The sequence below is a fragment of the Prionailurus bengalensis genome, chromosome E3 (assembly GCF_016509475.1).
Source record: "Prionailurus bengalensis isolate Pbe53 chromosome E3, Fcat_Pben_1.1_paternal_pri, whole genome shotgun sequence".
NCBI lineage: Eukaryota > Metazoa > Chordata > Mammalia > Carnivora > Felidae > Prionailurus > Prionailurus bengalensis.
Genome location: NC_057357.1, coordinates 15152526 through 15180361, shown reverse-complemented (window position 1 = coordinate 15180361; position 27836 = coordinate 15152526). Strand labels below are relative to the sequence as shown.

Sequence of the window (27836 nt, the reverse complement as noted above, 5' to 3'; positions counted from 1 at the left end):
CAGAAGACCTCAACCTATGGCCATTCAAGGACTATGTCAGCTTTCACACCCTAGGTCTTGGTAGAGCCGTGACGCATGGCCAACATGGCTTCCCTTTGCCTGTCTCCCATGCCCACTCACCCAGCAAACGTCTGTAGGTCTCCGGTTGCAGCCCCGTCCTCCAGAAAGCCCTCTAGAACCCACTGCCTTTCCCAGGGGTTCCTAAGCCATCCTGTGCTTCCCCTGGCGTGGCTAACAACACACTGGATTAAAATTACTTATTGGCTTGTCTTTTGAGAGCAAGATTCATGTCCTGTTCACCTTTGCATCTCCATCAGAGTCTGGCATCGAGTCAGCCTCAATAACTATTTGTTGGATTAGGAAATCAATCTTTCTGCACTAAGGAATGGCCTCATTTAAGAAATATTAGGACTTGGAGATATAACTCCCTTCACAGACTTTAATGTGTTACTTACGGTCTTTGAAAAATCAAGTAGTCCCCAGAAAATAAGGTTATAGGAGATAGCAGATTAGAATTGTAAGGCTATGTAATATAATTAATGGAGATAAATATGATTGTGCAATTGACCCTGCAGAGATATCATAATAGAAAACTCCTTATGTTTCTGAAAAAGAACAGATGTACCGGCTGCATTCTTTAGCCATGATCTAGTAAAACCAGAATGAAACAACAAAAACCAAACCCAGGAGAAAGAAACACAAGTAGGATTGTAAATAAACAATGGGACGTAATCGGGGCGCCTGGGTGGTGCAGTCGGTTGAGCTTCCGACTTCAGCCAGGTCACGATCTCGTGGTCCGTGAGTTCGAGCCCCGCGTCAGGCTCTGGGCTGATGGCTCGGAGCCTGGAGCCTGCTTCCGATTCTGTGTCTCCCTCTCTCTCTGCCCCTCCCCCGTTCATGCTCTGTCTCTCTCTGTCCCCAAAATAAATAAACGTTGAAAAAAAATTAAAAAAAAAACAAAACAATGGGACGTAAGAAGTCCTGAGAGGGGCACCCTGGTGGCCCAGTTGGTTAGGCATCTGACTTCGGCTCGGGTCATGATTTCATCGTTCGTGGGTTCGAGCCCCGCGTCGGGTTCTGTGCCGAAAGCCCGGAGCCTGCTTCGGGTTCTGTGTCTCCCTCTCTCTCTCTGCCCCTCCCCTGCTCGTGCTCTGTTTCGCTGTCTCTCAAAAAGAAATAAATGTTTTAAAAAATTTCTTAAAAAGTACTGAGAGAAACTTAAAACTGCGGCACTATTGAGTATAGTTGCCTGCTGATCTTTTGGCCGGTTTTCTGGAAAAAAAAAAAGCACATCATTCCAAAATTGACTCAAGTAAAATTAAAAAGCTCAGGGACTGATGATCTTGGAAGGAATCCTTGTTGGCATCATGTTTGACAGTGATGCCTTTCAAACTTGCAAAAGAGATCTATTCTGACAACATAGGAAACTTGGACTCCTACTTAATTAATTTTGTTTAAATATTAGTATCCTATTATTAAAAGATGACCCAGATAGGTGAATGAAAAGAAAATAGAGATTTCTGGAATCTGCATCTTGCCTTGACTTTGTCCGACTCTGGCTGATTCTTTTCACCTAATTTCTGATTTTCAGCAGAGTCTCAGCTGGATTTCTCCGGCTCCTCCGGTCCTTCCTCCGGCCTTCCAGGAAATTCTTACTCATTTTCTCAGAGTCTCTTTGATTTTGTCACTGTCAGTCTCTGATCGCGGCACGGTGGATGGCGTGCCCAAATTTTCTCATCTGTGACGTCCATCACCCTGCTCCTGCATCTCGTCAACCTTCTGGGAGCACCCAGACTAGCAACTACGTGCTCCCCTATCAAATCTAAAGGACACTTTAGACCGCGAGTCAACCCTAGGTGCGTCTCATAATTCACTCCATAGTCACTAAACTGTGATGCAGCAAACAAATCCACTTTACACACCCACCTCAGTTGTTCTTACTTATATAAACGGCTTTGAACTTGAGTCATTTCGATTTCCGGCAAACTTGAGTCATTTCGATTCAGATCATTTAGATTTAAATCATTTCGATTTCCGGCAAATTTCAAACCCCCTTTCATTTGTTAGAAGAAAGGCATATTTCAAGCAAGGTAATGACTGCTTTACCAAGAGAGCCGGGAAAGAAAAAGGTCGAGAACTTTCTTTCACCGTGATCCACATTAAATTAAATCATTTCTGTATGCATTCTTGGGTGAGTTATACTGCAGAGACCCCAAAGTCTTAGTGGCCAACATAAGGGTTTATTTCTCTCAAATCGCATGCCCTTTGTGGGTTAGCTGCACATCGTATTCATTCCAGGAGCCACGGTGCAGGAGCAGCCCCTACTTGGTACAAGTGTTTTTGTGACAAGGAAAAAAGAAATAGCAGAACACAAGACGGCTTTGAGACTTCTCTTTGGACACCCATCACTTTCATATATGGCTTTCACTGGCATTTAACTGGCCCAAGCCTGACATCAATGGGCCAATGGGCAGGGAGATATGATCCTCTCACAGGGAGGGGGAAAAATCATTAGAAACAATAAAACCTGTTACAGCCCACACCCTTGCTCACACATATTCATTTTCCTCCCTTTAGCCACAAAATAGACTCATCCCTACCCAAGAGAAACACTCAAAAATCCCATCCAATTACAATACGTAAGACTCAAGATCTAGGGGCAGCTGGGTGGCTCAGTTGGTTAAGCGTTCGACTCTGGATTTCGGCTCAAGTCACGATCTGAAAGTTTGTGGGATCAAGCCCCACATCAGTCTCTGCACTGACAGTGTGGAGTCTGCTTGGGATTCTCTCTCCCTCTTCCTCTCTCTCTGCCCATCTCTGTCTCTCAATAAATAAAATAAATGAACAAAAAGACTCAAGATCTAGACCCTGATGATATACACTAAATCTGGGTATGGTTCCTCCTGATCTGGAGACATATGGATTAAAAAAACAAATCCCTCTCCCCTCGCCCCCAACACACTCAACATATAAGGGTGGAACAGACTCGGATTAACCACCCAAAACAATCCCATCCAGAAAGAAAGAAGAAAACAGTGGAAGACACATAGCAGTCAAAAGCTTAGAGCAATTCTAAAATCTTGCCGTACAGACTTTGGGGTGAGGAATATTCCTTGATTAGATCCTGGTTCTGCTTCCTGAAAACTGCTCTTGATTTCACTGAATGATGTCAAGAATGATTCCCAGCTTCACCATCTGGGAGACCTTCTGCCTTTTTCCACTAGTCTCCTTCCCTCCTGATGAGGGCCTTGGAATACACCTTGCTTTGGGGCCTGTGTCACTTATTCTCCTAATGGCTTGTGCCCATAAAAGGTTGGGAGCCCAAAGATCATTTTAGGTTTTGAGTAGTGATAGAGCCTTTTAATCCCATGCTGTTGGTTCTTGCCCAATAGAGCTCTCTCAAAAAATTCGTCTTTTTTTTTTAAATCTTGATTTCAATTGTATTTTGCTAATAGCCACATCCACAATTATTTTGAGACATAACTCTCTCTAAACCTAATAACCAATTTCCTTGGAGAGTCACTTAGCATTTCCAGAGGTTTTAATAAGGACCACTCTGATTTGTTTTGTAATTTATAACATTTCTCAATTTTATCTCTTCTTGGTTGAAGATGAAAAACAATTGCTTCTCTCCATTCCGCAAGACCAGGAATTTCTGAGTGGTCTCCGTTCCTGGCCTGTTCTTTCCTGAGCTCATCTCTCTCTCCTGTTTTGTTTTGTTTTGTTTTTCCTTTTTTAAAAAAACTAAGATATAATTGACATATAACATTACATTGGCTTCCTGTGTGTATGATAATGATGGGATATGTGTATATATTGCAAAATAATCACCACAATCATCTTTTTAAGTGTATTTCTTTATTTTGAGAGAGAGAGAATGATTATGAGCAGGGGAGGGGCGGGGGGGGAGCAAGAGAGAGAGAAAGAGAGAGAGAGAGAGAAAATCTCAAGCAGGCTCTGTGCTGTCAGCACGGAGCCTGCTGCAGGGCTCGAACTCACAAACCGTGAGATCATGACCGGAGCCAACATCCTGAGCCGGATACTTAACCGACGGAGCCACCTGGGCGCCCCCACAATAAATTTAATTGACATCTCTCCTCACACGTAATTGCACACTCTTTCCCTTGTAATGAGAACTTTTAAGATCTACTCTCTTAGTTTCAAATATGCAGTACAGTGTTATTAACTACAGTCACCGTGCTGTATGTTAGACCCACAGAATTTATTTATTTCATCACTGAATGCATGTACCTTTTGATTCCCTTCCCTCATTCACCTACCGCCCACCCACCAAATCGGGCAATCGGCAATCTGTTCTCTGTATCTTTGAGCTCAGGGTTGTTATGTTTGTTTGGGGTTTTTTTTTTTAAGATTCCATACATATGTGAAATCATATGATTTTTGTCTTCCTCTCTGACTTATTTCACTCTGAGCTCACCTCTTTCTTTTTTCGCATTTCTTAATTTAAATTCAATTTAGTTAACATAGAGTGTAATAATGATTGCAGGAATAGAATTCAGTGATTCATCACTTACATATGACACCCCGTGCTCATCCCGCCAAGTGCTCTCCTTAATGCCCATCACCCATGTAGCCCGTCCCCCCACCCAACACCCCACCGGCAACCCTCAGTTTGTTCTCTGTATTTAAGAGTCTCTTACGGTTTGTGTCCCTCTCTGTTTTTATCTTGTTTTTCCTTGCCTTCCCCTGGGTTCACCTGTTCTGTTTCTTAAATGCCACATATGAGTGAACTCTTATATTTGTCTTTCTCTGCTGACTTCTTTTGCTTAACACAATACACTCTAGGTCCATCCACATTGTTGCAAATGGTAAGACTTCATTCCTTTTGATCACCGGATAATATTCCATTGTCTATACCTACCACATCTTCTTTATCCATTCATCAGTAGATGGACATTTGGGCTCTTTCCTTCCTTTTTGGCTGTTGTTGATAGTGCTGCTGTGAACACGGGGATGCGCGTGCGCTTCGAATCAGCATTCTGTTCCCCCTTGGGTAAATACCCAGCAGTGCAATTGCTGGGTCGTAGGGTGGTTCTATTTTTAATATTTTGAGGAGCCTCCATACTGTTTTCCAGAGGGGCTGCACCAGTTTGCCTTCCTGCCAGCACCCGGGATCCCCCAAAGGGATCTTCTTTCTCCGCGTCCTCGCCGGCACCTGTCGTTGCCTGAGTTGCTAATGTTAGGAGCCCACCTCTTTCTGGTTTCACCCTGTCCGTTACCACCAGTTGCGACCATGCTGTTCCCCAGACTGATTACCTAAGGCCACAAACTCCTCCCACATATACCTGTCCTGCAGATCATCACAGGCAATGCCGCAACCGAGTGTCATGCTTCTGCATCACATCCGTGGGTCTTTATCTTTCCAGCCTCCGATCACGTGTTTCTCATTTCCCACCCCTTGGCCCTGGAACATGGTGTTTTCGAATGTGTGTTACGGTAGCCTCTGACCTCTGTGCGCGGTTGTATTTTTTTTCATGGAAATTTTTTGTATCGTTTTTTAAATATGTTTTGTATGATTTGTATAATCTCGGTATCATTGACTTAAGCCCAGTTAGCAAACAAGCCCGAAATGCCTACGGCTGATAACAAGGAAGGGCGTTTCGTACTCGTCTTCCTTTTCCTTAGTGGGGTATCTGCAGATCCTCCCCACCTTATCCTTGTTCTGGGGCCCAGACGGAAGGAACAGCCCCCACATGGGGCATGCCATTCTCGTGGCAGAGGAGAAAGAGCACACGATGTGGCCTTTGGAGCTTTTAATTGGATGCGGCGGATGTGCCTCCTGCTCACATTTCATTGGCCAAGGAAGTGACAGGACCACACCCGGTAGAAATGGAGTAGGAGAGTATAAGACTCTCCCGAGGACACGAAGGGGGATGCCACACCTCCCTTTAGCTTTCCTTCCTCACGAACACGGCTTTGAACTTGGATGTTATCTTGTTAGAACATGATGCGTATCTAAAGCAAGACGGGAACGGCCAGCTTCTCAGGAGATACAGAATATCTTTAGAGATGTGTGCGTTATCTGAGGTGTGACACAACTTCCAAGTCCGTGAGGTGTGCATGGCGTGCGGAGGTGACGGCAGATGGCCGGGTGAGTGGGAGGCCAACTAGCAGGTGGCATTTTTTTTTTTCCTCCGGGAGTCTCAACCGAGGGGGATATGTTGCGCTCACTGTATCCCCAGTAAGTGCCTGCAAGTTCACGAGCATGCTTGGAGCAGAACACGATGGAAAAGTTGCTCATCTGATATCCTGGAAAGCTGAGCCGAGCTTCCACACGGGAGCTTTGGGCTGTCGGGGCTTGGCAGCCATGCCCCAGGCTGAGTTCTCAGCCCCATGCGCCCAAGACCTGCTCATCCCTCTTTATCCCCACAGTTCGACATGCAGAGGATAACTCTGGAGGAGCTGAAGCACATCCTCTACCACGCCTTCCGGGACCACTTGACAATGAAGGACATCGAGAACATCATCATCAACGAGGAGGAGAGCCTGCAGGAGACCTCGGAGAACTGCCAGACAGAGTTCGAAGGAGGTAGGTACCCCCGATTCCACCTCCTACCTGGTCTGGGACCGGCCAACACCTTCACATCCTCGCTATGAAGAGTGAATTTACAGTCGGGGCTGGAGGGCCTTGTCCTGAAGCCGAGAATCCAGGACTGAGGTCACAAGATCCTTTCCGCAAAGATGCAATAGATTCTTTTTTTCTTTTCTTTTCTTTTTTCTTTTCTTTTCTTTTCTTTTTTCTTTTCTTTTCTCTTCTCTTCTCTTCTCTTCTTTTCTTTCTTTTCTTTCCTTTCCTTTCCTTTCCTTTCCTTTCCTTTCCTTTTCTTTTTCCATTTTCCCCCCAAACCCTGCCTTTTTGCAGGACCTCTAGGGACCCTGTCTTTCCGCCAGTGGTTCTCTCAGGTCTGTGATTAGATGGGCAGCTTTGTGGTACTTTGCCGTTACTCACCGGGGGGCTGCGTGGAGTGGTACAAACTCCAGCGCCCAACTCGGGTCAAGTCCAGTGGCTAAGTGCGCGACCTTGGCCACCAGGTGTGCCTTCTCTGAGGGCATACCCTGACCTATAAACATCAGGATAATTACACCTACTTCGCAGGACCCTTAGGAAAGGATTGCCTCTGTGCTCTGCTCCCTGAAGGCACTGGTCAGAAACAGCCCCATTCACAAAAATACTCTCGCAAATTTAACCCTGTACTTACAGAAGAAAGAAGCTTTTCCTGGGGCCAAAATATAGACCCACGAGAGGCCATTTTTCTTGGGCTCATGAAAGAAAAGGTAAGAAAAACAAAACAAAACAAAACCAGCCTACCTGATCCCCTAATCAGTAGAAAGTTCCAGGGAAGCTAAATAATTCAATCCCTCTTTCCAACTTTGAAAATCAGAACTGCTTTAATAACCCTGATGAATAGAAAAAAAAGATTTTTTTAATGACATTAAAACAGGATATCAAGCCTGTTTAACTTGTTCAGGGCTGGGATCTCTTAAAGAGGTCTAGCCACTCTTTTCTATTCTTTTTCCCGAACACTTACACAAATCGGGGCACACCGTTGGGAAGCTGTCACATAGCCACCAGGATGGCATTCGCCCTGCCTGGTCTCGGAGCCGCCACGTTAGAGCCGGCCGAGCGGGGAGTCTACGCAGAACGCAATTAGTCCAGGGGGCCACAGTGGTTCATTCGGACCTGGGCCCCCAGGGGTCCTGTCCGGGCATCGTGTGCAGGATTAAAGGCCATGACAGGAAGAGACGCTTCTACTCCGAGGTGATAAGTGCGATTAACTCAAGCCAGGGAGACGGGGAGTGGTGGATAGGGAGGGATTGGGGTAAACTTGAGAGCTGTGCCCCCTTCTGTAGGCATTCAAAAAATCTTTCAAAAACGCTGTGTGTGGCAAACAAAACCCAGTTGTGGTGCAGAAGCTGCCCCGGTCGGCCTGCATGTGACACGTGGGCTGGAGCATCAGTGGCTGTATTTGGAGTTGGAGCCAGCAGGGTGGTCACAGGCAAAGCCACATGTGCAGCGGGACAGGCAGGGGGATCGGGAGGGTGAGTAGGGGCGGGGCAGGCAGAGATGGGAGGAACACCTGAGAAAACAGCAGGCCCGGCCTCCCCCATCCATCTCGACCCAGCTCTTTCCACCCTGATGACAGACTGTGTGTTCCAACAATGGAAGCATCGGGGGCTCCAGCCCCCCACTGTCAGCAAATGCTCTGGAGATGGGAGAGGGGAGCATTTCTGGACATCTTGTTTTCCACAAGAGCCTTCGTTTGTGGATCGGTGTTTTGTTCAGAGAAATGTCACAAGTCTTAGCAATTTGGGAAAGGTCAGACTGCACTGGGAAGGAATCTGAACCCTAAGCAATGTCTTTTTATTATTCACAAGCTCATATATTGATAAACTGAGGGAGAAAGGGGTTCCCAAATCGAAGTCTTCTGAGTCCGCTCTAATTGATTCGTACGTATAACATGGGCAACAGCTACCAACCGTGGGGTTTATTGGTACGTTCCAGTTGCTGTGCTGAATGCTTTAAACTTTGTGGCCTTCTTGAATAGGAGAAACATTGCTTTGTAATTAGCACATTGCTTTTTTGAATGCCCTCTGCAACGTGGATTACATAAGCCGTTTTGCCTGTTTTCACATCAGAGGGTTTTTTTTGTTTTGCGTTTGTTTTAATATTATGTCAGTGCCGTTTGGCCTGAAATGTGAGCTCCTTGGTTTGTGTTCAACTGAGCTCCCCGCTGGTGCCCTAGGGCTGGAAGAGTCCATTTGAGGCCCTGTGGCCGACCTTGACCTCCTCCCTACCCTCCCAGGGAGCTCTTCCCTCCTGCTCTTGTTAAAATTTTGCTGCAGCAAAAACGAATCAAACCAAACAACTTGGCTGCAGCAGGTATATACCCACGCTGATCAGCTCAACCTGGAAAGCCGGGAGATCCAAGGGGACTGGGAATCTTGCCTTACTTTATGTCAGAGGAAGGAACCAATGAAGAAACAAAAAAGAAACCTAAAAGTGCAGGTCTTTGCCCCGTCTCTGAGCAAGGAAGGATGAGCTGGTCAATGAAACTGATGTGCGGCAGAATGGAAATTTGTTTCTTTTAATTTTTTTAATGCTTATTTATTTTTGAGAGAGAGGGGGGGAGAGCACGAGTAGGGGAGGGGCAGAGAGAGAGAGAGACAGACAGACAGACAGACAGAATCGGAAGCAGGCTCCAGGCTCTGAGCTGTCAGCACGGAGCCCGGCGCGGGGCGCGAGCCCACGAACTGCAAGATTATGACCTGCGCTAAAGTGGGATGCTCGACCGACTGAGCCACCCGGGCGCCCTGGTAGAATGGAATTTAGAGGCGCACATCAAATAACTCTGAGCTCAGCACATTGGGGGTCAAGACTGAGATTCTGGAGCGTAGCAGAGGTTTGCAAATGCTGATGTGCACGACCTGACGTGGAGCCTGTTAGAGCCGAACAGGAGGCCTTCCTCAGGCCCTAGCGTCATTTTATACCAGTGATGATACTTTTCGCTTTTACAAATCTTGGGTCTGAGACTTGTGACAAACCTGTTCAGGTTCTGTCCATTAAGTCAGGAAATCTCGATCATTCCTTCCACATGAATGGATGTGGGGGGGATGTGGCCCCCTTTGGTGGGAAAGGTTTATGTTTTTCTTTTTCTCCTGTTAGTTTTCCCTCTGGCTTGATTTTGTTGTCTTTACCCGTTTGGTTCTTAGGCCAACGCAAACCACAGCTACGCGCGCACGCACAGACACATCCACACGGCCCCTCACGCGTTCTAATCTGCCTTACCTTTACGCAAGATAGGGCTCTGTGATCATAAGGAGGCAGGAATGTTTCCATCTTCTCCCAAGGGAAGGACAAGAGGACTAGGATGAGATTCCAAGGTACACAGAAGGACAGCTTTCTTGACTTGTCTTCAGGAAACCCTTGAGTTGGGGGTTCATGTCGTGTGTAGAACCCATTTTCCTGGAGCACCAAAAGAAGTCATCTACAGAAGCCCTTATTAAGGCCGGGAAGAGACCAGAAGAATCTAACTCAAGGGTTCTGAAGTGGACCTTTCCTTTATTCACACCTGGCTTCCAGATGAGAAATTATTCAGATTGAGTCAAACACCGGACCAAGTGTCACCCACCGTGCTGGGTGCTTTGGGCATGAGGTCATTGAATCGCACTGAATTCAGGGGCTTTCCGGCAAAACCCGTCAGCTGGCAGTCTACCCAGCCCCCGGTCCAAAGAGAATCCTCAACTCAAAGTACGCCTCTCAGGTGTTCCCAACGCCCCAGATCTTTTTGAATTCCCTCATTAAGATCAATTATGTTCAATGTTCTGAGCTGTCAGTTTTCAATATGTGTGTTCTAACTATTTGGAAAAATAAATAGGTCAGCATTCACCGAAATGGGCTAGTTACCGGACTATGTGCCTACCCGCAATGCCCACTCACCATCCGGGCTACATGAGAGGTTTAAGACGTTTTGCTTCCGTGTGATTCCTTTGTAATCACCAGACATTTCGCTTTTGGAGAACAGAAGCCCAGTGACGCTGAGAGACAAATTCTTGTCTCACTATTTGGGTCCAGTTGCTGACACATGTGGAATCGAGTGGTCTTGTGGTTGACCTTGTGGTCATCTAGTTGCCTGTCACCGGATCCTTATTAAGGGTTCACCTAACAAATTATATTATATATATTAAGTTTGATTTACCGCTTCTAATGAGTTTACTGCTTCCTCCATATTGATACAGTCCAAGAGGAAAGGGACGGGAGGGAACTGCCTGGCGTGGCAGCCAGGGGCGGTCACCTGTTAACACGAGCAACTCACCTGTCAGCGTGTCCTGGGAGAGAAGTTCTGTGGCCCCTCTGGTACAGATGAGGAAACCGAGGCTCAGCAGACCGGTGTCGCTCGTCCAAGGTCAAATACCAGGGAAGGGTGTGAACCCGGGGCTATCTGACAAGGCCCTGCCCCTTCATTTGTTCCTCTGGCTCCCTTTAGCCAGACATAGGCGTCTCAGGCCCCCTTACGGAATGGCACTTCATCGTCACTCGTTTTTCATGTCATCGCCAGGAAAGTCATATTATATTTGGAAGTTGAGTAGAAGGCGCGGCAAGACTGTGTGTGAGCCCTTTCAAGACACATCCCCCAAATGTTGTCCCTAAATGGAATACCAGCTGTCAGATTTTTCTAGACATTCTGACAACACGCGCGGCAGAAGGAAGTAAAGCGAAATCATCAACGGGGGGGGGGGGGGGGGGGGGGGAGAAATCGTTTCTGTGAAAGGCATATGGCAGAGCTGTTCTGCGCCATCCAGTGCCTCGGGATGATGGACGAGAGAAATAAATGTCAAAGGAGGGGACGCGGGCCGGGTAGACCCCTAGCTCCCAAAGCATCACTGCGCAGACATGCGGGTTACGTGCCCACCCCTGGCTGGACTAGATATGTGACTCTGCGTAAGTTCTCCAGAAACTCTCAGCCTTCTCTTCTTCACCTCTGCAATGCAAAGATTGGACAATGACGGTCACATCCAGCTTCAACAATTTCTGGCTCAGCGGAAGGTCAGAAAGAATTTGCAACCAAATCTAAGGTCTCCAGGCCAGCCGTCCCTGCTGAAGCTGCAGAATTCCTATTGGGATGTCAAATGCACACCCAGATGGGGAGCCTTGTCCCATCACCTGGCCGTGCACGTTGGGTATTTCAGGCCCGTCCAAATGAAAAGGGCATAACATGTCTCCTGCACCATCTGCTCTCAGTTTGCCTGGTGCCATGAATTTCCTTAAATAAAACCTGTTCTCTGCGGGTGGAGGTTAAGGTGGAGCGGAGGGTCCGTGGCAGGTGGTGAGACAGGACACAGTTTTCAGAGAGATTTGGGACTTCAGACAGAAAGGGATTTTTTTCTTCTATCTGGGAATCCTTCACAGCAGTCCGGCAGGAAAGTTTTCTGGAGCCACGAGTGAGGAGTGATGAGATTCCGAGACACGAGGTAGACAGCTGGAGGACTGGTTTTGATTAGTACGCCTGCTCGTTGAGGACTCCAACTCTGCACTCTGGACAGGCCTGGCTGAAAATCCTGCTTTGTCCTGTCTGAGGTCACTTGCCTGAGACACTTACATACACAGTAAGAGCCTAATGTTCTTCATCCGTGAAATGGGAATCACACAATGACTGCCTCGTGTGGCTGGGACATGAGGTGACACGTGAGATGACTTTGTATAAGGCTGAACACAGGAGTGAGCACTCAAAACAGACAACGAAACAGAACTAGCTCATCCCTAGCCCCAGGTCTGTTCTCCCGATTTGATTTTTTTTTTTTCCCGGAGACGTCGTGCGTCCCCACTGCTAGAATGCCACATCGTCTTTGAAGGATGGCACGGGGACCAAATGTGCAGGGTTTGAACATTCTTCTTGACACCTTCACTCCTAAAGTCAAGTCGATGCCAACATCGGAGGTGCTAAAAGTACCAGTCAGGACTCTTGGTTTTAAGTAGCAGCAACTCAACCCAGACGCCCTTAAACTAAAAAATATTGGCTAAGGGATGAACTTTGGCTGACCTGGATCGAAAGAGCTCAAGCGACATTCCCTCGTCCTCCCAACCCCCAGTCTGTCACTGTCTCCTTCCCAGTCTCTGTCCTTCTTTCCTCTCCATTGGCTTCGTTCTTGGGCAGGCTGTCTCTCCCCGAAGTGACAGGATTCTCTCCCTGAAGATTCACCTCCATTCCAAGAAGGGGCTCCCATCAATCCTGCTTGGCCCGTATGCCTAACCCTGAACCCAGCCAAGAGCTCGGCACACTCTACTTGGCCAGTCTGGTTTGCTGCAGGGGGAAGGTGGAGCCCTGGACCAAGAGTTCAATCAGTCTGAAGACTGAGCTACAAATCCCCAAACCAAAAGACGAATTACGTTCCCAGAAGAGGAAGGTCTGTCGGAAAGGCCAGAACAACACCTGGCCACCTCACCAAGGGTCCACGGCGGAACCCTCCAAGCAAGACCTGGCCGTCCAATGGCTAGAAACCTGAGACGATTTTATGGTAGAGAAGGAGCCAGAAGGAGGGGTGGCCCTTCTTCCCCTTAACAGGTATCATAAAACATGGCAGTCTCACTGCTATTCGGCCACATCATCTATCTCTGTCTGCAGGTCTTGCCTGGGGTACCTGAGCATTCTTGGTCTCGCTGATGTATAGAAAATTCACTTTCAGGGGCACCCGGGTGGCTCAGTCGGTTGAGCGTCCGACTTCGGCTCAGGTCATGATCTCGTAGGTCGTGAGTTCGTGTCCCGTGTCGGGCTCTGTGCTGACAGCTCGGAGCCTGGAGCCCGCTTCGGATTCCGGGTCTCCCTCTCTCTCTGCCCCTCTCCCGCTCGTGCTCGCTCCCTCGCTCTCTCGGTCTCTCAAGAGTAACTAAAAATATTTTTTAAAAATGACAAAAAAAAAAAAAGAATATTCACTTTCAGGAGCTCTTAATTAGTTCCACTTTAGGCTATGGAAATATTCAGTTTCATAAAATCATAAAATGTGAGACCTGGAAGGATCACAGAGCGGTAATAGCTCCCAGACTTGGTAGTTCTGGCTCATTGTGAGAATCACCTAAGATGGGTTTTGTATTGTTTTGTTTTTAAACATTCCTGAGCCCCGAGCTCCCTGCCAGAAATATCACTTACATAGAGGTCTGTGTGGGGGCAATTAATCAGAATTGTTATGATTCTGGTTCGCCTCATTTGGGAGCCAAAGCCTCCAGACACGCAGCCCCATTTCGAAGAGACTGAGCCAGAGGGATTATGAGCCCAATACGTCCAGGGTCACCCAGCCAGTCCGTGGCAAAATCCGTGCAGACTCCAGGAGAAAACTCCCAAGAGTCACTGCCTGTCATTTGCCGAGTGGAGCAGTGTGAATCTGTTTTGTTCTTTGTTTTGTTTTGAATGTTTATTACTTGAGAAAGAGACAGAGAGCAAGCAGGGGAGGGGCAGAGGGAAAGAGAGAGGGAGACACAGAATCCGAAGCAGGCTCCAGGCTCTGAGCTGTCAGCGCAGAGCCCGACGCGGGGCTCGAACCCACAGACCGCGAGATCACGACCTGAGCTCAAGTCGGCCGCCCAACCGACCGAGCCACCTAGGCGCCCCTAAATCTGGTAAAATAACAAAGCAAAACCTGTCTGATGCTTGAGCTCACAAGCCCAGGTCCTGCCGTATAGCATCCAGGAGTCTGTAGGTGTTTAGGACTTGCTACCAAGCATTCAAGAAAACTGGAGACCCCACTTCTATGTGCTCCTGTGTCAATTTCCCCCCATGTTCCTTCTGGGCTCCTATGTCAACCACTCTGCTGGAAAGAGAGCTCGGGCCCCATGGGAAGAGAAACATGGAAAAGATTGCCAGCAGCATGATACATTCTTGCCATTTTCGGTGTTCAGTTGCAAGTTCCTCGAAAAGAGTTACCATATGACCCAGAAATTGGACTCCTACCTGGATCTGGACCCAAGAGCGCTGGAAACACGTCCACACAAAAACTTGTATAAGAATGTTCTAGCAGCATTATGCATAATTGCCCCAAACTGGAAACAACCCAAACGTCCATCAGCTGGTGAGCGGAGAAACAAAAGGTGGCACAAAGAGAAATAAAGGACCAACACATGCTACAGCATGCATGGGCTGGGCCAAGTTAAAGAAGTAAGACGAAAAAGGCTTCACGTTGTACATTTGCATGTATCTGCTATGCCGGATGCCCGGACTACGTATCTCCATAGAGACGGAAAGGAGATTAGCGATTGCCAGGGGCTGGGGAGGCAGGAATGAAGGGACGAAGCGTGACTTCTAACGTGTGTGGCGTTTCTTTTTAGGGTGACGAACACATTCTGGAATTGGGTAGTGGGGATTCTTTCCCAACCTGGTGAGTGCCACTGAACTGTCCACGCTGAAAGGCTGAATGTTACAGTATGGGAATGCCATCTCAATTAAAAATAAGCAAGCATTGACAGACCAGTCCATGGGGCGCCTGGGTGGTTCCGTCGGTTAGGCATCCGACTCTTGGTTTCAGCTCAGGTCGTGATCTCACAGTTCGTGGGCTCGAGCCCCACGCCGGGCTTCGCGCTGCTGGTGCGGAGCCTGCTTGGGATTCTCTCTCTCTCTCCCCGTCCCTCTCCCTCAAAATAATAAATAAACATAAAAAAAAAAAAAGAGTCCAATCATTACAAAAATTTAAAGATCAGGCTCTATGAGAGCAAGACATTCAGGAGAAGCCTCCTAGGGAAGAGAGGTTTGGGGTACGCCCAGAAGAAATGAGAGGGAAGGTCAGCGGGCACCCCCAGCAGAGAGAATGGGCGCCAAGCCTTGGACTGCATCGCACAGTCTCTTGTGGGGATGCGTGGGGACCCCTGCTTGCCTGAAACAGAAGCTGCTCGGCAAGGAGGCACAGTGGTCTAGGAGCAGAGGTGGGAAAGGGACAGGAGGTGGTCGGCGGTCCTCCCAGCTGAGCTGAGATGCTGGATGGCACGCGCTTCCCCAGCAAGAAAGCGTTTGCAGAAAGGTTGCGGGAATCCGTGGCGCATACTAAGTGCTGCTTTGGGAAGGTGAGTTTCACTGCAGCCCGGAACGAATTCACGAGGGAAGGGACCACGGCAAAGGTCTGGGAGCACTGCTCGGATGCTCACTCCAGCACGGGAGAAAAATGAGCAGACCTTTCCTCCAGCCCTCAGGGGATACAAGGACGTCTTGCACTTCTCTGGCAATTCACAGCTGGGTGTGGCTTTCACTTTTTGTATCCGCTCATTCATCTTTGAGATGATGCTCGACATTAGCAGAATAGTTAGCATCACCTCCTTGCCCAGAGAGAGAAACTGAGGCTCAGAGAGGTTCAGTCGCTTGCCCCGGGGCTGTTCCTACGCGGTGGTTAAGAGAAGCCCTAACCCGGAGTCACAGGTCATCCTGGGCTGAGCCGGAGTTCTGCTGGGGAAGCAAACCCCAGACACAGAGTAAAACCCCAAACTGTAGCACAGTGCAAATGTGTGAGAGCCGAAGACGGGCCTTGAATTATTATCAACAAACACATTAACCCGGGACGGGCTGTACCGTCAAGCACATCAGGGGTTTGAAGTGGCTTTTCTTTGGATCTTCCTATCGCTGAGTGTCCTGTCGCTAAGCGAAAGGTCAAGAAGGCAGAGTTTGTGCAGAAGTTTTAAACCCGGGTGTTAGAACCAGACCCTGGCCCGAGCCCCACCTGTGCCATTGGCCAAATGAACTTGGACTCCACCTCGTGGAGCTTCAGAGGCTCCCACCTGTCAAGGGACAGTCACACACCCAGCTCTCACGGGGACACCATGCAGGTCTGTGATGACATGTGTAGAGCACGCTGGCCTATTCAGGCGGGGTTCGGTAAGTGAAGGCAAGTTTTGAAAAGGTTTCTGGGGGCGCCCGGGGGGCTCAGTAGGTTAAGTGTCCGACTTTGGCTCAGGTCCCGATGTCACGGTTCGTGAGTTCAAGCCCCGCATCTGGCTCTCCGCTGTCAGCGTGGAGCCCACTTGGGATTCTCTGTCTCCCTTTCTCGGCCCCCCCCCCACATTTTTCTCCCCCTCCCCCTCTCTCGCAAAAAATAAACATTAAAAAAGTTTTTAAAGGTTTACAAAAGAGAATTGGCACTCCGTGGGCACAAACATACCCTAGTACCTTCATATATCCTCACTCTTCACAACAAGGCAGTTTTTACTACTCCCATTTTATAGATGCTCCCATTTTATAGATAAGGAAACTGAGGCCGGAGGAAGTTTTGCTTGCCCAAGGTCACACAGGCGAGAGGTGGAACAGCTATGATTTAGACTTGGGTCTGGCTCCGAAATCATGACTTTTTTTACTCTGCCACACGATTTATGACAACGTGAGAACTGGATGTCACAGGATTCTCGTGGAGGCACAGAGGCTGAAATGATGATGTTTCAGGGCCACCGAGAGGAGCAAGCTGGGAGTGCCACCCTGCTTATAGGACTTTGGTCTAGACTGGGATTTGCATGGCCTCAAGTAGACTCTATTAGGTCTCCAGGCCTTTCCTCCTTCCTTATCTCTCCCCTCCTACTGCTTTGAAGGATTTTCAGATCAAAGGTGCAGCCACGCTCCTGCGGGATAATCCTGTCGCCTGTAACCTTGTTTTCCGAGTGTCCTTCACAAAGAAGGGCTTCAGCCAAAAATTTCTCCCTCAGCGTAATCACACAATTTTTCTCGGCCTTCGCTAGCCCCCAGGAAGGAAAGGTAGATGACTGCCTTCAGAAGCATGTTTATGCTGAGGAACTTCCCAGAATAAATTAGCCAGCCCTCAGAAAATGCCAGATACGCCACTTTCCCATCCTCCTATTCTCAGCCCTGGCTCTTTCCTTCTTAAACGCCACCTCCTTTTTTCCTTACCGAGGGAGGGCTGGCATTTTTTTTTTTTTATATTTGCCCAGTCCTGGGATGGGGGCATCTCGGCACCAAGGAAATCTTCTTTCTCCGGGTAAGAATTTGTAAGATTCTAAGACCCAGACATGATCAGCAAGTTGAGAACGGAACCAAAAATACTTTCAATCACCCAAGGGAAGCAAAAGCCCAGGGGATCCAGGATTAAAGATAACAAGACAGCACCCAAGAGGGGCACCCGGGCAGCTCAGTCGGTTGAGCGTCCGACTTTGGCTCAGGTCACGATCTCATGGTTCGTGAGTTCGAGCCCCGGTTCAGGCTCTGTGCTGCCAGCTCGGAGCCTGGAACCTGCTTTGGATTATGGGTCTCCCTCTCTCTCTGCCCCTCCCCCGCTCCTGCTCTCTCTCCCTCTCTCAAAAATAAATAAAAACATTAAAACAAAAAAAGACAGCACCTAAGAGTGCAGAAGTAATCAACGAGTGTTGGGGGTGGGGGCAGAGCTGCGTCACGGGGCCCTGGGTCTCTGTGACACGTGGCTTGCTGGAGAAACCCTCCTGATGTAATTTACAGAGGCCCCCTGACAAGCCCCCGACACCCCTTCTCTTAGAGAAAGCTCCATTTGTCTTTGGAAACATCCCCGGCTTCCCACTTCTTCCCTGTGATTTCCAGGGATTTCAGAGGAGCCCCCGAATGTCAAGGAGAAGACGTACTTGAAATTGAATGACTTTTAGGTTCTTGAACGGCATGTGGACCCTACCTTGACCTTTTTCTCTCGCCATTCTTCTTTCGTACAGAGAGATTGCAAGCAATATGAAGGGAAATTGCATTATCTTTCCCCCGCGCCCGCACACACACCTCCTCTCTCCATGCCATAATCCGATCCGATCCAAAGAAAAACCACTTTCCCTCAGCTGGAGGTTTGCAAAGGTAGAGTATAACGTCCAGCAGAAGGACCTCTTTTCAAAATGGAAGGTAATCTGAAAATGTTCTGCTGTTCTTCTGGCATTGGGTTTCTTTTTTTTTTTTTTTTTAAGTTTATTTATTTGTTTTGAGAGAGAAGGAGAGAGCGTGAGTAGGTGAGGGGCAGAGAGAGAGAATCCCAAGCAGGCTCCATGCTGTCAGTACAGAAGTGGGGCTCGACCTCGCAACCATGAGATCATGACCTGAGCCAAAATCGAGTCAGACACTCAACTGACTGAGCCACCCAGGTGCCCCCTGGCATTGGGTTTCTTAACGTCTGAATCTGAAGAACCATCTTCCCCGATACCCATCACCCTATGTCCCTAACACACACACGCGCACACGAGCACGCACACACACACACACACACACACACATACACACACACACCTGTCAGGTCCCCAGCAACTCAAACTCTATCAAATTTTTTGGCCCCACCTAGTCCTACTGAATCAAAAATTCTGGGGGTGGGGCCTAGCAATTCCCTAATCACCCGAAGAACTTATTCATTCATAAATTCCTGGCCTTCACCCCCAGAGATTTTGATTCGGGAATTCTGCGGTGGGACCCAAGAATTTACATTTACATCGAACTCCCAGATGGTGCTGTTGCCACTGGTCCAGTGAGTAGCTCTGCTGTACACAGCTTCCCAGCTGCCTCCAGGGCACAGATTTCTTTCCTATGCTAAGTGGTAAACTGTGTGCAAAGATCACGGATGCACAGACAGACGGGGAGGGGAGGGGGTGGTGCAGACTCAAAGAAGGAAAAAAGTTCTGGTATAGGAAGCAATGCCTGGAAGAGAGATCTGTTCTGCCTCGGCACACTTGACCAAAACTTTACTTTCTGGTGATTTCCATCTGTCTCTGGTCCATATTACTTTCCCAACTGATGCAGACCTACCAATGGTTTCTTAAAGGCCTTATAAAAATGCTGTTGCAAGACATAGCCCAACAAAAGGATGAAAAGAATACAATCCCAGGACCCAAGGGCAGACCCCTGGTGCCCCAGGATGTGGGGGCGGGGACGCCCTGCCTGTGAGAGGTCTGACAGAGCTTTGTGACTCTCTCCTGGGTTCCCACCGGTCCTGTCCACACAAACACAGATCACTGGCCCCATTCCTGGAGTTTCTGATTCGGTAGACTGGGCGTGGGGTCCAGCATGAGCAACTGCATTTTCAGTAAGCTCCCAGGGATGGGGGTGCCTGGGCGGCTCAGTCGGTTAAGCGTCCGACTTCGGCTCAGGTCATGATCTCGCGGTTTGTGAGTTCGAGCCCCACGGCGGGCTCTGTGCTGACAGCTCGGAGCCTGGGGCCTGCTTTAGATCTGTGTCTCCCTCTCTCTCTCTGCTCTTCCCCGCTCATGTTCTGTCTCTCTCTCCTTCAAAAATAAATAAACATTAAAAAAAATTTTTTTTTAAAAACCTCCCAGGGATGTGTATGCTGCTTGCCCAGGGACCCCTCCTTAGAACCCAACCCCCCCCCCCCCCCTGGCGTGCATAACTCAAGTAATGCCAGAAGTCATTTAGGGTCATCCCGACCAGCAGCCACCCAAGAACAATTCTGGAAGGTAAGTTGCTTCCGGCCCAGCGTGAATACGTAGGGAAGCATCTGAATCTAGCAGCTGCCTCAGAAATGGGAGCCCGGCGTTCTGCAGAAACCGACACAGCGGTGCCCGGACGGTGCCTTTTGCGAAACTCCAAAACGTTACATTTCTCTTCTTGCGCAGAAAGTCACTGGCGCTCTACTGCACCCGGAAGTTTGTACCCTCCTCTGAGCATCACATCTCTCTTGGCTTCTGGTCAAGTTTTGACTGTTTCGCACGGTTTGCCAGAGGACGTGGTGTTCAGTGTCCGAGGATGGTCCGGGGCATGCTTGTCGGTGTGACCCGTCTTCAGCCTCGGAACTGGGCTTGTTGACGAGGAGATGGTCAGCCCGTCTCACTGTGTCATTTCTCTCTTCTCTCTCCCCCCCCTCTCCCCACTCCCCCACCCCCACCCCGCGTCTCCTTGCCCTCCCCACCCCCACCCCCACCCCCACCTCCCACCCCAGTGCATGCGCAGAAACAGAACAGGCAGACCTGCGTCCGCAAGAGCCTCATCTGCGCCTTCGCCATGGCCTTCATCATAAGCGTCATGCTGATCGCGGCCAACCAGATCCTCCGGAGCGGCATGGAGTAGGCCGCCCCCCCACCGGGCTGCGTGCCCAGCTCACCGCGCATGCGCATGCCCAGCGGGCAGACTCTGTTCCTCCGCAAAAGCAGATACGGTTGCAGACCAGGCACGGTCAGGCACGGTCGGGCGAAGACCCCCCAAGGCTGCAGTGCAACAGGTGTTGCCCATTCACTTCATCTCCTTGGCAGGGACACCAAAGGGCTGTCTTAAATGCTTTAATGGTTTTGTTTCCTAATGCAATAAAATAGCCAGGAGTTCCCAGTGACTGCTTCAACCACCCCTAGGAACTCTGAAGAGAGACTTCATTTCCATCCCGGGATTCCAGGGGCCACCCAGGCTGGCGGTGTAAGAGAGCCAGGGCGAGGCGTCAGCCCGCGGCCACCTCCGTGCCCCCCGTCCTTTCAACCCCAGGGGTCCGCTGGAGACTCCCGGCTGCGGGAACCCTCAGTCCCAAGAGGCTGGCTGCTGGGTTGCTACGGAAGAGGGGGCTTCCTTCCTCCACCCAGTGGAGCCCCCCACCCCCACCCCCCACCCCAAGGCGTGAGGGGAAAGCCATCGAGCGGGGTGCAGCGCCGCACCCCTTCGCTTCCGTTCTTACTGCCTTTTCTAGAGGACTCTTGTTGGCAGAGTTGGGGAGCTCTCGGTTTCCGTCGGCACTTGGCTTTCTGTTCCTAGAGCCCATCGCGCACCAGCATTTTGGAATCTGCAGAGAGCCTTTCTCCCGGCTTTTGCCACCTGTGCTGCCATTAGTGGAAAAAAAAAAAAAAAAAAAAGCATTCTCGTGGGCATCCCTGTAACATAGACATGTAGACAGACGTATATACTGGGCTCCTTCGTGTGTGACATTCCCCTTTCCTAATCGCTTACTCCCGGTATAAGCTCGTCCTCTGACATGCGTCCCCGCCTCTTTCGGGTGGGCCAGGTAGTTCGGGGGTGGGGGGTGCGGGGAGGGCCTGGGACCCTCACACCCCACTCGCCCGGAGTCGCGGAGCCCGAACCCGCCTCCGTGCCAGCAGACCTCGGTCAGCGAAGGGCCTCGAGCACCTTATCTTCTCCTCCGTTTCCAACTTGCTTTGTTAGTCCTCCCCCGAGCAAAAGAGAAATACGGTCCACAGTGGAAAGACGGAAACGTACATCACCTCTTGCAGCGGTCAGATTCTGCAACTGACTCGTTTTCCCCCCACCCGGGGAAACAAAGAGACGGGAAGCAGCGCAGCCAGCAGGTAATTCGCTCCTGCCTGCGGAGTACTGCTGGGGGGGGGGGACCCGAAGCCCAGGGTCCCTCTTCAGTGGCATGTCAACCTGTAGTTTCCCGACTTTTCCCAGACGCCGTCTCAGCCACCGCTATTGATTCAAGCTTGCACAGTCCGATCGGCCCATGACCTTTCCATGCCGTGTTTTCCTTTGCACTTTTCCAAGCTCAGGTCTTTATTTCTGTAGTAGAATGGTGTCGCGCCCCTTTCTTTCCATTGCATCCTGAAGCTACGTGCTTTTTCCCTCTCCCTTTTCTCCTGTCTTCCAGCATGGAGGTGCCAGAATGTCTCATCTCTAGGTTTTGCGGGGGGGGGGGGGTCCCCTGAACCCCTCCCTCAGGGGCCCCTGCCTCTCCGTTTTCTCCCTTTCCGCCTTTTCCAACCTGACTTGTCCTTTTAGGGTCTTTTTCCAGTTCGACTCTGCAAGCACTTCCTGCAGCAGCCTGGGGGGTGGGGTTGGGGGCAGCGGTAGAAACTTCCCCACGGTGGGAGCCCGCAAATATTCCTGATGAGCACAAGTAAAACTAGGGTTTGAGCCATAGTACGGAGCAGGTGTGAGCTCCCGAGAGCCCTGGGGGTTGAGGGTCCTGCTGGGAAAATGCCCAGAGTCTTACGGGGAGTTCCTTCCAGGCCAAGGAAGGCAACAGCCTGCCTCTCCCCCTTGCCCGCTCCACCCTGCCACAATACCCAGTGCACGTCTGCCTCCTCTCTCTCACCCTGCCCGACTCCCCACGGTCCCTTCAGGATGGGCTTCCAGAAGGAGGACAGGTCCGAGCGCAGAACACTAACACAGAAGATGACTGCGTCATTAGTTTTTGCCCCAAGCTGCTTACCTTCCCCCCCCCCCACAACTGGACTTGGATGGGAAGGACCCCCTGAACCTCTAGGCCGTGCCCTCCTGGGGAGCCAGACTAGAGACCCCGGGAGGACTCCCAAAGGCCGCTGCCCCGTGAGAGGGGATCGCAACGCTTCTTCAAAGGCTGGCTGTCTGCAAGTTCTGTGCCTCCCCCTGGAGAACCGGGTCCCCGAAGGATGTGCGGCTTAGAAGAGAAATGAGCCGTTGTGCAGGGGCGGAGAGTAAAGAGAGCTCTGGAGAGGCACCAACAGCCTGTTCGAGGCCTCAGCATCCTCTCCCTAAACAGGACCCTTTTCCTCTCCCAGTGACCCGCGAATCCTACCCAGGAGGGATTCGAGGAGCAGGCGTCCCTTGCAGGGAGAGAGGACAAAAAGGAAGCTATAGAACTTTCCTCTGGGGTGGGCTGGAATTGACCTGCCACCATGGTGGCGTCACGCATGGCACCCAGGAGCTGAAGTGTGGGGAGACAGCCCAGAGTTAGGGGCGCTCCTGACCCTTTGGGAGGCGAGAGCTTGTGTCTGTGAGGTGAGCCCTGGCTGCTTTGCCTGGACAGTCTTTCAGAGGCGTCGGGATTCTTTGTAAGACTTAAGATGTTGACTTTCTGCAGCCCCACCCCAGGTCCTGTCCATTCCAGAGCTACTTCAGCCCCGTGCCCCCCCACCCCCACCACGCACACACACAGCACTTATGCTCATGGTTAAAGCGTGGCTCATTCTTGCTGTAAGCACACGTGCCCCCCAGACCACACAAGGGATGATCAGGGAGGCATTTTGCTAGGGGGACAAGGAAGGGATGCAGACCCTGGTCCCCTTGGCCCCACAAAAAAGCTGTCTCCTATCACTCCAGAAGCAGACAGAGCCCCCAGACAGGACCCAGCATGGGAACTATTAGAAGTGGCTTCCAGAATGTGCGTGGGTCCCACGTGACCAATCCGTAAAAAAAAAGAGGGGGGGGTGATGTTGCCATGGCAACCCTCGCATTCCACCCTGAGTTTGCCAAGGCACACAAAAATAGGGAACATTTTCTTAAAGAACACCGGGCTCTGTGCACCCATATCCCCCCTGGTGGGGTAAATTACTCTCAAAAAAATCTGGCGGTTTCTCTGCCTTCTCTGGTGTTTTGAAACCATCCTTCCATGTGCTCGGGAGAACAGGAGCTACCTGAAAGCCTGGTGGTATTCTCCCCACTCCGCCTCCTCCCCCCCCACCCTTCCCAGGGCCCAGAGCAAGGACCCCTTCATCTGGGCGAAAAGAAATGTCATTTGGAAGGCAAAAAATATTTTAAGCCTCAATCTTTAAAAGCATCTGTTGGCCTGTTGAGACGGCTCTCCCACAAGCCAGAAATGTGAACTGAAGTGAACTGAGGTTTACGTGGGGTCTTAGGCAAGCCCAGAGGCTTCTGAACTTTCTAGGTGTTTTATTTGCAGAGAACAAGACGTGTACCGCGAGGCGTGTCCTTTCTCCATACCTGTCCCCCGTCTCAAGTCGCACATGACGAGTGGTCTGTTGCGGTTAGCCAGAGAACCTAGTGAAAGCTGGCAAGGTCATGCTGAGGGTCATGCCCCTCACCTCCCATGCAGAGAATCGTTAAGTGATGCATCTAAGAACTGGGAGGGGGAAATTTCTCGTTCATTCTAAATGCCTTCTCTAGGCTTCAGTCCAGACTCAGGTTATAAATCAAAGCGAGGTTTGCTCTTAGCTTGTAGCTGGCAGCCTCCCCGGGACCATGACTGAGGAGGGAGGGTGTGATGGCCAAGCACAGGTCCTGGGGTTGGCTGGCCTGGCCACGTGTGTGGCTACATGTCATGAAACCCTGTTTCTGCTGTGCCATTTTCTCTCCATGGTCGCGGTCGCTGCTGAGCTCTGCTCCTCCCAGCTGGAGGTCCCCAACCAGACTGGGTCATTTCACTGCACTGTTTCTCCAAAAGCCCATGGCTGCTCCACGGAGTTGTAGGGAGATCTGAAACCCCATTGCAGGGAACAGTCCCTTTTCCCATAGCGCCACGATGATACAGACAGGCCGAGCTTAGGCTTCCGGACTCGGGCACATACCGGTTGTATTCCCAGGAGGACTACTCTCTGGAGAACGTCTGTCTGCAGTGACCCGAGTTCACAACTTTCCCGTTGGCCTCTTCAGGGATCCTCACGGGGCTAAGAGTCTGGAACCTTAAGCCCTCGCCATAGCCGTCTTTCCTCACCTCCTCATTACTCGGCTGTCCCGGAAGGGGTTGGGGGGGGAGGGGAAGATCCATCAGAAATAGCAAAGTAACATTTTTCAGCAGCTAGGGGTTTCCAGTGGAATTATTTGAACCACTAGCAAAGTGGAGGAGGGGCGGGCTGCCCCTTGTGGACCCTGTCTCCACAGCCATCTAAATGTCAGAACTGTCCAGCTTCACTTCATACTTCCTTTGACTAAATCACTCAGGGGACTGTCCTCAGCTATGTGGCCTTGCCATTGACGGTTGGGGGAGGAATAAGGTCAAATGCACACACCAGCCACACACTTCTCTTAGTCTGCCGTGCTCGTTTGCTAATGCGCATGGCCACAGCGCATGACTATGGTTTCTACTTTATACTGGTTTTGGGACCCTCTTTCTATGGTCTCAAGGGACGCGGTGACGAAGCTCGGAAAGTCTTCACGGCAAAATTAATTTGATTCCGTTGGCTTGAGGTAATAGCCGCAAAAAATCGGGTTTTGCCAGTCCCATAAGACAGCCCTCTGGACCCGGACAAGACCCGCCCAGCCCCCTGCCCCCTGCCTGCCCCGGCTTTGGGTAGCTTAATCGGTTCAACACCCATGGTGGGTGGAGCCCTCATCCGCCTCTTTTCCTTGAGCTTGATGGGTTGGCTTTCAAAACAGTGCTTCTCACAATGTTAGAAGTTATTGTCCAAGTGAAAGGGCTGCAGAGGCTGGTCTCTGGACGCTTTCCCTGAATCTGTGGCCTGCGGGGGACTGAGTGCCACGGGGCTGCCCATCAACCTGACCCCAGTGACACGGGTGGTGGCAGACATCAAGTGGAGGCCATAGCTCGTCTTTCCTTGGGGGACGGGACATCTGCCAAGCTCAAAATGCCTCCCCCCCCCCCCCCCGGGGGGCATTGTGTCTGGGCTCAGACCTGTTGAACTGAGGCCAGGAGAGCGGAGGGTAGAGCCAGACGTAAGGGAGCACGATCGCGTGCAGGACCTCACGTGCTTCGGCCGCCCACCAGCCCGATCATTTGAGTGACGTTCCCTTCCTGGCCTCAGCTCTCTCATCGCTAAAGCAAAAGGGAAGGGAAACCAGAAGAGCCCGCCCATCGTGACTCTGAAACAAGTCAAGATGATGCCTAGAGTTGAGAGGGGCCGGATTCCCGCGTGAACTGGGGACTGGCGGTTTCTTTTCTCACACGGGTCCCAAGAGGCAGTTGTGATAAAGGATCTCTTTTGGTGTCCGTTGTCTGTAGGTGAAACAATGCAAATTGGTTTCCGTCAAATGCGTGGTGTGTTGCAAGTAAGAGGTGTTGTTGACTCCCTAAGGTCTTGCTGACTCAAGGGAACATCGAAGATGGGCTTAGCCAGGGCGAAAAGTAAGGGGATTTGATCACTTGATGGCAGATCACGGGCATGAGAATTCCGGGATCAGTAGAGTGAAACAAAGCCAGATCCCAGGACAAAGTGGGTGTCTCTCCATCTGAGAAAGCCTAACTGGAAGCTACTGAATAAAGAGCACAACTTCCGGTCATTTCTTTTTTCTTTTTCTTTTTGTTTTTTTTTTTTTTGTTTTTTTCCTGGCCATTCCGGTATATGTGATAATGGTTTGCAATTATTCCTAACACTGCAGAAGGGAGAGAGTCACCGTCTCTCACGATTGTCAGGAATGAGATTAGCAGTCTGGGGAGACCAGCCGCTGCGGGATGGTCTCTTGGAGGCTGAGGGATGCTGAGCACAGGTGCCTGCTTTGGAAACACCGACCCTGGTGAGGGGTGGAGGGCAGGACAAGAGTGACCCCTGGACGCATAAAATCCCTAGCCCTTCTGCCCCATGACAACATAACATCCTAGGTTTCTGTTCCTTTACCTCTACCTGAATTGGACTGAGATTTTCACATAAGCTTGTTTTCATAGAAGCCCTACTGACCTTCCCTGGAAAGACCCAGATTGGTCCGGAAAGGAAAGGGTCCTCTCGGCTCCTGGTAGAATCTTACACAAGCCAGGGTCTCTCGGCTCTCCCCAAAGAAAATCAAAGAATATTCTTCCTTTCTGACCTGGAAATCTGGTTTCAGGGGTTCTTGAATGGCTTCTTAGTGGGGTTTGACTCCCCCCCCCACCAGTTCTGAAATCCAAGAAGAAGCTGTTTATCCAAGGACTAACCAAAGACCGTGGCCTTGGATAGAAATCAGATCCAGAAAGTCTGGTCAGGCAGTGGGCTGGCAAACTGTCATCTTTTGAGGATGGGAGGGGGTGGGGTCAGTGAGCCCAGGAGTCATTAGACTGGAGACGTGACTTGTTTCTCAAAGCACAGTATAGTTAGTGGCTGGAGCAGACTGGAGCACAGCTGAGGATCCTAGGATCAGTATGCCTGGAGCCTGACAGCTCTCGTTTCCAGAATGGGCCACTCAGACTGAAATCCTGGGTCACAGTCTTCCCATTTACCTCATTCATGTTCCTTTTTTTTTTTTTTTCCTCATTCCGTGTTAGATGATTATTTCTGCTATTAAGTGATGGGAGTCAGCAGACTAGTCAAAAGGAAATCTTTATATAAAATGTAAATATTAATATAAATTAACTTGGCATGCAACTTACTAATCCAATGAAGTATATATTATTAATATGTCCTCTTAGTGTATAAAGGAAAACTGACTGCCATATTTACCAGATGTTTTCTGTAACCAGACTTGTCTGTAAATATATAATCTGTATAAAAAAAGAGTCTAATTTACCATTATTTATGCAATAGAAAAAAATAAAAGTTTTTTTTTTTTCTTTTGAGGAGAGATTCAGTTCATTATCTCTGGTGTGGCTTGCAAACCTGTCACAAAATTCACTCCTGTGACCCTGGAGGGCAACCAGACCCATTTGGACGGCAGTCTGGCATCACCTTCTTCCAAGAAGCAAGGATCAGGAAAGCGGCTGGGGATCTGGTCCTCACGGTCGGGCTTTGGAAGGGAATGATTGGCATAAGGGGGGATAAACTGGTTATGGATCATATGGTGAAGAAGAACAAAACATCTTCTGGCCAGGGG

The 27836-nt window shown here is 50.1% G+C and overlaps 1 protein-coding gene across 3 annotated transcripts in view; it reads left to right on the top strand.

The window, feature by feature from the left end:
- CALN1 (calneuron 1) overlaps positions 1 to 27582 on the top strand; it is a 529580-nt gene extending 501998 nt beyond the window's left edge. For all 3 annotated transcript variants that reach the window (XM_043559878.1, XM_043559876.1, XM_043559875.1), the window contains 2 exons: positions 6394 to 6550; positions 20386 to 27582. In XM_043559878.1, coding sequence (XP_043415813.1) covers positions 6394 to 6550; positions 20386 to 20513 — 285 coding nt within the window. In that variant the 3' untranslated portion in view covers positions 20514 to 27582. The remainder of the gene's footprint in view (positions 1 to 6393; positions 6551 to 20385) is intronic.
- Positions 27583 to 27836: the final 254 nt, after the last annotated feature.